This window comes from Caloenas nicobarica, chromosome 7, assembly GCF_036013445.1.
Source record: "Caloenas nicobarica isolate bCalNic1 chromosome 7, bCalNic1.hap1, whole genome shotgun sequence".
Classification (NCBI taxonomy): Eukaryota; Metazoa; Chordata; class Aves; order Columbiformes; family Columbidae; genus Caloenas; species Caloenas nicobarica.
Window position 1 is genome coordinate 6,327,833 of NC_088251.1, and position 12,459 is coordinate 6,340,291.

The window sequence follows — 12,459 nt, forward strand, 5'->3', positions numbered from 1 at the left end:
TAATTAAATGTGTATGCTTTAGAAAAATTTGAAAACTAGCTGTGGAGATAACTCTTGGACCAAGCCTTAAGGACCCATCCACTGTAGCCAGTGAAAAGCAATGTTGTGTTGGCCTTTTATCAGCAAGATAATAAGCTTACAGGCAGACGGAGATGACTTGCTGGATGTAAGTGATATAAGCTGAATTGTACGAGGAAAGTAACAATGTAGAAAACAGTCCCTGAAGGCTCACCTTTCAAAACAGAAGGCGTCTGTCTTGCATTAAACTCTGCAGATTGCTTTACAGAAGCTTAATGGTTCGTTCTTTCAGAGTTTCCCTTATAGTGACATTCAGCTTTTGTTTTGGCCATTCCAAAACCTAATTATAACACGTTCCTTAGAAGCCATTAAGTGAAACTAAACAGTTAGAGGACGAGGGCTCAGTACTTGAATCCAATTCGTGGTACGGTGCGACCTGCCCTTCCAGGGTTCAGCCAGAATCATTAAAAAAGTTATACATGAAACTTTCCTTATGGGAGATGGAAGGCTTTAGTGATCAGCACAGATGACTCACTCAGAAGTGCAAGTGCTGAAGTTTGCATTTATTTTGGTGGTGAAAATAGGAAGAAGGCAAAGATCCTTGGCATCAAGATGAAAGCAACAGCGTGCAAAAAGAAAAACTACTCTTTGCCAATGCCCAGAGCTGAGCGAGGGTGTTTGTGAGCAGGAGTTGGGACTCAGCTGCACAGCTTTGTCCAGCAGAAGGGCTCATATATCTTTTTAATTTCATCTCACCCATATTACAGAGATATTTTCTTCTCCATAAAGAACCAATTTGAAAGAAGAGCATGTTTTAGCTGGTAGACAAGTGGAAGGCCAGGCACTGCTGATCAGCCGGTTTCCCTTTTATGAGACTTCTCCCTCCCTTCCTTATCCTATAATTGTTCATAAAAACAAAGACATATTTTCATTTAGCAAAATACCCATTACTAGCCTTAGATTGGAGTAAGGAGGTTATTGCTGTGTCCAGCAAACCTCTTGTAGCAAAGAAAGAAATTGCAACCACGGCCTTTATTCTGTGCGTTTCCTGGAGGAAAGGAAACCGAGCAGGAATTCAGATAAGAAAACTAATGCTGTTGCTGTTCTTCATATTCTGTGAAGTATATTAATGGGGACAACAATACACATTAGACACCCTATTCAGTAACATTTTTAGTACCCTGCTGAGTCCAAATATAAACTATAATGGCATATGGTGTCTGTCTTAAGAGCCATTTCAAATCAATTTAGTTTTATATAGCATCTCTCAAAGTATCTCAAGGTGATTTACAGTGAAAAAGAAAATAATGGGCTAGTGATTTAGTAGAGTATGACATGGCAGCTGGCAGGCAGGAAGGCAAAAATGCTGCATGGAGGTGCAAAACTCTAATTTCAAAGCATTAAAAAGGTAAACACATCTCTCTGCTCTTCCAGTAAAAGAAGCAGCCAGGTAAAGAAGCCAGGCGGGGTTCAGCTTAACTCAACTGTTCCACAGAGCACTGAGGCCTTTTCCATTTACAGACAGAACTGGAACATAAAGCTGAAACATTCCCACTCAACTGTTGAGATTAGGAAAAGCCAGGAAAGAAATATTTGTGACCAATTCATTTTAGCAGTTTTACCATCATATTTCACAACCTCAGAAATTTCAGACTTCCTGTGGGTTGGACTTTTGCCCTACGGGCTTATTAAATCAAGAAGGCAGCTTTAAGTGCCTTTTTCACGGAAACTATTAAAGCCTCTCTTGAAGAAGCAAGAGTCTAGTCAAGAACTATTGCGCTGCTCCTGTTAGGCAAAGGCAGCTGCAGGTGGGGCTCCCTTCAGATTACGGTACTGACGTGGTACACGTCTTGTTGGGTCTCTTCCTCTTAACGGTCGAGGTGGCACATGCCTCATTAGGTCCCTTCCTCTTAATGGACAAGGCTCTCCCACCAGTGCTCATCCCCACTTAGCCCCTGAGGAGTAGCCAGCTCACAGCTGGACCTCCTTGGAGGAGCAGGGTAACAATTCTTCAGAGCGTGTTTCGAGGATGGGAGGTGTCTTCAGCTACAGGACGCCTCTCCTGTGGGCTTTCACTCTCCTGCTCGCCACTCGAGCGAAGCTGCTGAGGAAGCCGGGAAAACATCTGTATTTTGGCGTCCTCAGCGTGAGGATCATATGTATGCCATACATGTCACTCCCATCAAATAGTTCAGAATGGCCTGATGGATACAAATGTTTCAACAAACTTTAGGCAAGAGAGAGGAAATAGTAATGTCTTCCTAGGTGAGGATCCAAGCACATAGAATCATAGAAAAGCTCAGGTCAGAAGGGACCTTTCAAGGTCATCTGGTCCAACCTTTCATGGGAAAGGGAGCCTAGATGAGATTCTCTAGCACCCTATCCAACAGCACCTTGAAAACCTCCAGTGATGAGGACTCTACCGCATCCCTAGGGATGTTGTTCCTATGTGACACTTCTTTGAGAGGCCTAAACCACCCGTTTTCCCTTCCAAACACCAGGACACATTCGGAACTTGTCATCGCTGTTGCCTGTAGGCCAGGGAGATGGTGGAATCCTGACCTGCTCATGCCATCCCTGGTGTCAACCATGACAAAAGGCTGCTAGACCTCAACTTCCCCTATGAGCACGAAGGGGCTGTTCAGGATGTTAAGGTTGTGAAGAGCCTGGACTGGGATTACTTGAAAAAGTGCCTCCCCACTCGACAATCCTGGCAAATGCTGAGTTTGTTTAGCAGCCTCGGGGCTGACGCTGAATGTTCTCACACAGAGCTCTCCACACGCGAATTTGCTGCTCCCACACGTTTGAGTTTGCGATAATAACCGTGCAGTGCGGCACCATCCTGCAGACAGTGGCTGCGGGCGTCTGTACTGGTGTGAAGTCTGTTCATCTGGGAAAGCAGTATATGTTTTATTAAATAAAGTGCATGTTCCCTATGCAAATAAGTGCACTTTGGAGTAATGATATACTGACACATTGTATGCTAAATATGTGTGAAATTTAAAAATCTAAGCAAGAACCAAAAATCATTTATAAATATTAAAGAGCATGAGGTCTACTTTTTGTTTTCATTTTGCTTCTGATCATGTGCTCTGGTAAAAATACTCACATTATAAGACTGAATTATCTGTCCAAGAACTAAACCTGTAATTTTATTCTATCAGTCAAGCTGTATGTCATACTATTTTTATATCAAGACAATCAGGTTCTTTGAAGAACAGACACACGCCTACTTAAAAGGAGCATTCCTATGAAAGCAGAAGCCTTTGGAATCAGCGGCAATTTCTGTCTTTCAAGGGACTGATAACTAAGTGGAGAAATATCGCTTCTAATAAAAAGGCTTCTTTGCTGGCCAGGATGACATTCCATTAGGGCATCTGGGTCCCGATTTGTTCCTCTTGACTGCAAGCATCTAACCTGGCTTTGAATCACTGACTTCTAATGGCTACAGATCTGTCCTTTGCAGGTTCTTATTTCTCCTTCTTGACACGAAAGGACAGTAGGCCATCTAAACTCCTGACCTGAGTACCTTAGTATCTAAAAAGAAATTAAATTAACCTAGGCCTTGCTCTAGTTTTTCAAGCATTTTTTGTGTGGGAGACTTGCTGGAGAATCTAGCATTCAGCCCATTGCTGTGGCACAGTCAACCTCACCTCTAGGAGGTGTTTTCTGCTACACAGAGCTTCAACATCCCGCTTGCAAGAGGCAGAAGTTTCCCATTCAAAAAAACCAAAGTGCAGCAAGGCCAATGCAGACATTAAAGCATCACCACCAGGGAGGCAGTTTTAAATTACAAGTGAAGGAGCACAACTTTGTGTTTCCTTCTGCCCAAAGATGTTAAGGGAACTTGAAAATGCCAGAAAAGCTTCAGAACAGACTGTAAATATCCTGTGCCTATTTTACCTACTGAGAAACCTGGTACACACGTCAAATATGAAGTGCGGAGCATGGCAGAGAATGGAAACTCCAGCTCTGGAGTCCAAATAATTTCCCTTCCTCTAACACCACCATTTTTTCTTGATGAAGAAGCAACTGCTCCCAGATTGGTCTTCACTGCACATTCACTTACCTCACTGAGCTATTCCACGTGTTTCTGCTGCACTATGGGGCTGATGACAAATGGACAAGGGTGGCAGGAGTGCCATGGGACACCAGGGAAGGAATTTGGTGTCTGGAAACCTGCACCAAGACCATCTGAAACAAAGCAGCACTATCCCTCTCTCACTTTACTAGCCTTGCTATCAGCAAAATGCCTGTCACCATCTCCAGATAAGAACTAGGGCAGTGGGAAATCTTTTCCCTTAGTATTTGTTCCTCTGTTCCTCTGTTGACCGAAAATTTAAGACAAATGGTCATTTCGGTGGATTTAAAAAGCAGTGGAACTTCATGCCCCTAATGAATGGGCAGCGGGAACTCGGACTGGCGGTGCTCAATGGCTGCACATGACACTAGCCAGGCGCAGTAAGTGAAACCAGATCCCAAAACACTGCCTGAGATAACCGAAAGTATGCATTGAAATTTATTGTAGGAAAATGATAGACTGGGGAAAAAAAAAAAAAAAAAAAGTGGTCTGCTCTGCCCCTGCACCTCCAAAACATATTGTACTATTTAAAGGCTTTAGAAAGACATCTGCCAAAAATGCAATTAATTCTCTGGAAGGTCAAATGTATTTCTCCTGTAAAACAGTTAAAGCAGCAATTGTGCATCTTGATTACGCTTATGCAAGCAACTTAGGAAAAATCCTAGGATTGTTCTTCTGTTTGAAGTTGCATGTTTATTGCTTACTGGCAGTGACTTTTGTTGCAAAGGTTAAATGCAGTCAGTAAATGATCGAACCCACCCCGCCCCCCCCCAAAAAAAGTGTGAGTCCCAGTGCAGCCTGCCCAAAATTCCGGCAGCAGCTTTGCAGTTCTGTTTGGAGTGCCACCCTGTGGAAACAGCTGCTGCCATGAGCTCCTCTCCTGCCGGCAGCCCCAAGATGGAAAACACTCAGGAACCCACAACGGTGGAAATGAGAACGGGTGACAGCAGCTCCCGGCTCCAGAACACCCTGTCCCACGTCAGCCTTGCATGTCCCCCAATACCCTGGGGGGAAAATGGTGAATGGGGGAGCAGTGGGAATTTTCATACCAAAATATAGTGTCTGTTACCAAAGACCATTTTTGCCAGTGCTTTCTACAAAAAGAAGTATATGAAATTAATTTTGAGCTGGATAGGAAATAATTGTGGTGTCTGTTGATAACAGCTGAGGTCTCTTGCATTGCACCACAGATGTAGAGTTTTGCACAACAAGAAGAGACCAAAGAAGTCCCTTGCTCATCCCCAGATGAATTAAGCCCCAGCAAACTCAAGTTCATCCTTAGAAGTCAATTTCTGGATTGGATTATAATTTTTTTTCTCCCTGACTGTTTGTATAAGACTTGCAGGTTTATTCACTGGAGATTGCCACCATAAATTTTAGGAGTCTGGCTTACAAAGTCTATAACAACCTTGTTTAGCAAAGGTGTGCCTTGCAGTGTTCCTTCCGTAATGCCACTTTGGCTGCCCCTTACCTCTGGGGTGAGGTATTTCATCATGATTTCCTTTCCTTTCTCCCCCAGCTTTTCATCTGGAGCAATTTCATATTCTGCCTGGAACAGATATTAAAAAAAAAAAAAAAAGTCAATATTTGCACTCATATTTCACCATTATAACTTCATTTTGGATGTGGCCTTAATGGAACGCTCTGTCTGAAAAACCTGGAGAATAAATACCATTTTCTGATGGAAGTAAAACCTGCACACACAATCCTATTAGAAACCTTCCACTATATTTTGACCAAACTCTAGTGGTGCATTTTCTGAGATGATGCCTCTTAATTAACACCAATAAAATTTAATTCATTTATATTTTATAGCCTTGCCAAGCCAGTTTCCAGAAAGCGCTCAGTGACTAGAGATGGCAACTTAACTTGGTTTTCCCCGAAGGAAGGTGGACACAGGAGCCAAAATTATTTCTCTGAGTAGCAGAGAAAGTGAACGTTTGTTAATTCTTGCTACAGTGGTATTTCAAGCACCAGGTGCACTCCTTCAGCAGATTGTCTTTTTGGTCGCATGTGTCCTTCCTATTTATTTACATCTTCCCCTTAGTCTAACACTCCTTCTGCAAAGCGGAGAGATTTGCCCATCACTTTTAGAGATCCTTGACCCAGGCCCTCCAGAAGGCAGATCTGAGAGCTGATTTCTTAGGACCAAAATAAAACAAGAGAGATCATTTAGACGAATGGACACTGCAGGCAAAATTCTCTTTGACTTCTCCAGTGCACTAAAAAAGAGAGCACCACATTCCCCCAGAAAAACTTTACCTACACTTTAAAATTCTGACTATTCTCTGTATTGCAGCATTACTGACCTTTGATGAGTTTTAGGACAACATTTACATAAGAAACAAAGGAAGCATTACTTGTGCGCCATGAAGATATCCCTCACTTTTGTTAAAGCTTTGGAACCATGGCAGGTATTTGAAGGAAACACGTGCTGCCTGGGACCTCAGGGGCTAAATGACAATGACAAGTTCTTAGAGACATTCCCACTCAGCACTGCCCAGGATCCGAAGCTTTAGTCTTAGGAACAAAATGTATTCCAGAAATAATAATAAAAAAAAAGACAGCCTAACAGTTTTCATGACTGCTCATATTAGTAAAAGGATCCCAGAAAATCCTGCCAAACCAATTAAGTAACCTGGTCCAATACAAGCTGCGATGATAAATGAGGAGGACGTTGAAAAAAAAAAAAGTTAAATCAGAGTGAACTGAACAAATTTCAGAACTATTGCCCGCTGGAAGATGTATGCGCTGCTCCCAGCTCCACGCAATAAATCCACAGGCAGGCTGTGATGGATCCCCTCGCTGCACAGACCCAGGGAAGACACAAAAACCACAAGGCAGTAATAAAGTTATTACCCATCTATCTGGTCAGTGCTCATTTAGCTATTGCAGCTGAAGTCTAAAGCTACATATTTATGCACATACCCAGCAAGTTGCTTTAACAATCTAGAATTACGATCTGGTTTGGTTTGGGAAATGACCATGACTGCAAATAACAGAGAAACCTGTATTGCTGATGAAAAATACACTGAAAGCTAAAATCCACAGGTGCAGGACTTCTTTTTTAGTGACCATTTTGGGGATGAACTGATTATGTTCTCATAAAACTTAATACAAGGTTTTAAAAAAATCTTTCATCCAATTTCCTATCCTTTTAGATGGTATCTGGGTATGGGTCATTTCAGCTCTTAAAGCACAGACACTCTTGAATGTTTACAGCATCTTAACAGCATTTTTCTCCATGAGTCCTTGCTAGGGGATAAAGCAATGGCAAGAGCAACAGAAGGATCAATTTTTTAAAAGATCAAAGTTGCATCTTATTTGGACCTTACCGTTTATGGTCAGGTTCACAGACAAACTAGGTGTTTTTCGCATAAAAGAAAACAGAAACCGTGTATTTTAATAAAAGAAAATAATCGTACGTAGATGTAAATGTCCGTGTAGAAGACTACAAAGAAAGGAGAACTTCTTGGCATTGCCTCAGCATGGAAACAGCTAGATCTTCTGAGTCCTCCATTCAATCTTATTTACAATTCATCCAAGAATGACCATTTGTCTCTCTTGCCTTTGCTTTTAGACTCTGGATCCTGGAAGCATATTGCCTCCCTAGTAAATAGAACCTGATTCAAAGTCATCATCTGCCATCTGAAGTGCACCAGGGGGTGGTCAAAAAATCCGGTGTCCTTTTGCCACAGCTATCGTATTACATTTATATCCCACGTGAATTCTACAAAAGGAAGCAAATCGGGACAGACCAGAAGAAGACAGAAGTTTAGCAGGAATTGGATCAGTGTTTCAAAATGCAATTCCTGATGGGATCCAACACATGCAGAGCTAAATGAACACACACACACACATATACAGAGCATCTAATTCTGTCTCAAGATAGTTGGGAAGGAATAAAAGGAAAGTTTAATTATACTTGCATTTGACATTCTCAGAAAATGCAACACTGTGGTGGTGAAGGTAGGAAGTGACAGACAAGTGAAGATGTGAGAAGGAACCATAAGCTCCAACTGTGAACAGTGTTGATTTCACTGCAGCTCAAGTACTAGAAGCCCGTTTCATTTTGTTTCTAAGTTCATTATTATTTCTTCCTTTAGTGACACTTGCAACCTATTCAGCAACAGATACTGGTACTTTTTCAGCCATGGGCTGTTACCACAGGAAGAACTGCCCATGCAGACAGACAGAATGACTTCCCCATGCTCACGCTGCTGCATGCCTGGGAAGTGTCCCAAGGTCCTCAACTCTCAGTCTTGTGCTTAAATCATGAGACACATCCCCTTCTTCTACAACACTCAAAAGCACCGCTACAGTTTGCAAATCCATAATTCCTAGAAATAACATCATTATTTAAAATCCATGTGGAACAGAATATTTTCCATTATTCCTTTGATGAATCCAGGCATGTGTTTCGAGGTTCGTGCTCTGAAGTCTAATAGCTTCTCCATGCCCTACTTAGGTCAGACAGGGCCCTATTCATAACTCATACATGAGAGGAGGATTTACGATCACCCTGACTGCATGGGACGAGCTGCAGGGAAGGCTCTTTCTGGATCCTTCAGTCCAAATGGCGAGAGGATGTGGGCTGGCCGCCGTTGGTTGCTAACTTTTGGCTGCTGTTTCGGAGGTAGTAGTTACTTCGGTGGCTCTGGCTTCCCTAGAAGCAGCCCTGGCTGAATGGGGGCACGGGGGTGCAAAGTGACCTTCCCTTTGGAGCAGCTGCTCTTGGGATGGGCTGAGCGAGATCGGATGGGAAATCACATTTCCACTGGGAAAGGGAGCAACGTCCAGCCTGTGGCGGGCTGTGGGATGGGGCCATGGGCTCGGGGACGGCTGAGCAAGCGGTTCACAGCTTGGAAGGTGCCTGTGACCGATGAGGAGCATCACCAGGGCAATGGCACAGGGACCCAGCGGGGGCTCACATCAGCCACCTTAATTCTGACACATCGTTTTACCTAATGTTTGATTTTCCTTTTAATATTCTTTGAGCTCCTGAAACTGTACGGCTTAAAAATATGTGAAAATTGAAGAAAAGAGCCAAAGGGATTTCTCTGCACATCTGGGACGACTCTCTCCCGTGGCACGTAGCTGCTGGTTGCCTGCAGGAGCATGGCACGGCCACAGGAGTCAGCGCCTCGTACCCACCAGGAGACGGAGATGGGAACATGTGCCGGGAGCAGTGGAGTCACCTTCTGAGCATCTGCAGGAGGTTACTGGAGTTCGAGTCCCAATTTTATACCTCTGCTTTCTCAGCTCCCCCTGTGTCATCCCCAGCATCCCTCTGCGCTCCGGCTCCTGCTCGTTCCCTCCTCCAGCTCCAGGCTCTGCCCCGTTGTTGCTCTGTGCTCCACATCGGCCCCTGCACTTGCCTCCGCTCGAGATTTAAAATCTGTGACCGAAAACTGGAAGGCAAAACCCAAACAGCTGGGATTCATAACAACTCACATTTCTAAATGAAAAGTGAACTTGAAACCACATTTTTCATATTTAAGCACAGGGCAAAAAGAGCCCTTTTGACTGTTTAAAAACACGTTTTGAGTTAATGAGTTTGTTGATATCAACAAACTGGCATTTCTGATGGAAAAAACCTTGAACGGCTTTAAGACACACATACACAGATGGTTTATATACCATGTAAGGGACTTAACCAAACGAAATCTCCCTAACAGCAAGACAGGGTTTTTACAAATGGCATTAAATGGATGCTCACTCATCCTTTTACCCCAGATAAGTGTAATGTCTAGTGAAGCGTTCACTTGAAAAGTCCATCCCAGGAGATCGTACCTCTCACCCCCAGCCCCTGTGCCCAGATAGCACAAGCAGAAACAACCTGGAGAGGAAGCGGGGCTATTTTCCTCCAGAGGATGTATTCCTGTGTGATTCCAGTGCTAAGAAATAACATCGTACAGGGCAGAGAGAAAATAATGTCAGGTTATTTTCTCCTTGACCAGAGTTAGCCATGTTTTCCTCCAGTCAGTCAAAATCTGGTCCACATTAAAATGTTGAAGAAAAAAAAAAAAAAAAAGAATGTGAGTAGAGAAAGCAGGAAAGGGAGTCCAGAAGCTACAGTCTTCATTATAATGGCACACAAAAATCAGAGAGGAGAGGGAAACATCAGGAGCCGGCACCTTGGCAATGTGCTGTTGACAAGGGGACACAGGCAAGAGGTCCCCACTGAATTGCCACCGTCTTAGAATCACAGAATCACAGAATAGTTTGGGTTGGAAAGGACCTTCAATGCTCATCTAGTCCCACCCCTGCCATGAGCAGGGACATCTGCACCAGCTCAGGTTGCTCAGAGCCCCGTCCAGCCTGGCCTGGGATGTCTCCAGGGATGGTTCATCCACCACCTCTCTGGGCAACCTGGGCCAGGCTCTCACCACCCTCAGGGGCAACAATTTCTTTCTTCTGCTGGAGGCACAGGCTGGGGGAGGGAAAGGCAGCTTGCTAGCAGATTCCCTGCCCACCAATCTGCCTTTCACCACAGGAAATGTATCCCCTAACGCTTATTTTAATTGTTGTCTTTCAACAGCTCCAAAGTTGTATGATGTTGCTAAAATATTTGTGAGCACAGCGAAGTGTGCTTGAGGGCTGTGTATGAATTCTTTGTTAAGGGCTTATAGGGGAGCTGATTTAATCATAAACCATCTCCATTTAATGATAATAGTTTATGTTTGCATAGTTCCTTCATCTGAATGACTACATAAGGGTCTGGTGAACTATTCATAGGAGATCTTTGTATTTATGTGCACACAGATAAGCACGCAAGGCATTCACAGGCACAAGTTCCAGCTATTGGTGCTTCTTACCAGATATTTTACCTAGTCAAGTCAGGACTCTTGTCATGAAAATTGTTTGCACAATATCTGTAATAACAGATGTCTCTCTGTCCTTACAGCTTTACCATATTGGCTAGAAGGGGTGGCTGTTGCCCTGTTTCCCAGACAGACAGACAGACAGCTGCACTGATGGCCACTTGCTGGTCCCACAGCAGTGATGGGAACCGACGGCCCACAGCTCCACCAGCGCTACATTGCAAAGCTCTGCATCTCTTCATTTTTATCGCTTTTATAATGTAATTTTAGGGCCTACTGCTTACAAACCACATATCTCTGCATTCTGTTTTACAACTGATGGATTGTGACTAATTACCTTTATGTTTCTGAGCACTTTAATCTCGATTATTGGTTGAAATTGGCCAAGGTATTCTCAGGTTTCAGAGGGGTCTGACAGATACATACCTACACGCATGCAGAATTTAATGATACAAATCCTTTTTTCTTCAGAAAGCAGTCTAACAACTGTTTAACTGCACAGACAAAAAAAAACCCAGATGCTGCTATAATTAGATTTGCAGGAAGCTACACCAGACCAGGTTAGTTATTTTACTCAACAGCTGTGGGCTGGTTTTGACTGGGATAGGGTGAATTTTTTCCATAGTACCTAGTATGAGGGTCTGGTTTGGATTTGTGCTGAGAACAGTGTTGATAACCCAGGGGTGTTTGCTTTTCTTCCACGCAAACCTTTTGCTTTACCTGTTAAACTGCCTTTATCTCAACCCACAAGTTTTCTCGCTTTTACCCTTCTCATTCTCTCCCCCATCCCACCGGAGAGGGTGAGCGAGCGGCTGCACGGGGCTTAGTTATCAGCTGGGGTTAAACCACGACAAGCTGAAATAAATGTCCAGCAAAAAGGGGATTTTTTTTTCTCATTACCTATTCTGATCTGTAAGGTCTAGTTGCTTTTACCAGTCTTTGGAAGGAAAGGTGTGAGAGAGAGCTTGCAAAACTTATTCTCACATAAGTATGGGAATGGAGGCTGTTGGTAGGTTGCTGAGTGTCTGACTCAAGTTCTGGTTTCCTTCCAGGAGCCCCGATTGCTGCTTTCTTTGCAGACAGTTGAGTGCAGTGGTTAAAAAACTGGATTAAAAATTGGGAGGCATCAATTACTGGCTTCTGCCAATAACTTACTGTGTGACCTGGTAAAGTCACTTAGCCATGCTCTGTAAAAGAGAGGTGGTTCTACCTCTCAATGTGCAAAAAGCTCTGTGAGCTTCTCATGAGCAGCTAAATATTTTCCTCTATTATTTTTTTCCTTTTTATTTGATATTACACAAAAGCTAGGTTTTGCATCTCATGTTAGAAGAATAGTTACGTCAAAAGAAAATGGAGAGTCTTGGCTTTTTCTGCTAGGGGCTTGTTACAGCAGGTGGTCTCCAAAAGGTTTCACATTCCTGGTGGTCTCAAGAATAGGGCTGTAAAGTCAAACTTGTGGTCTCAAGAATAGGGCTGTAAAGTCAAACTTATGGTCTCATTATAGGACTTTTTTTGCCTAACGTAGGATTTGGCCTG

The 12,459-nt window shown here is 43.4% G+C and overlaps 1 protein-coding gene across 1 annotated transcript in view; it reads right to left on the bottom strand.

Moving 5' to 3' along the window:
- The window catches only part of GRK5 (G protein-coupled receptor kinase 5), a 158,919-nt gene that overhangs the window by 38,805 nt on the left and 107,655 nt on the right, over window positions 1-12,459 (bottom strand). Inside the window, exon 4 of the mRNA XM_065638647.1 lies at window positions 5,571-5,648. Within this exon, the coding sequence (XP_065494719.1) occupies window positions 5,571-5,648 (78 nt within the window). The remainder of the gene's footprint in view (window positions 1-5,570; window positions 5,649-12,459) is intronic.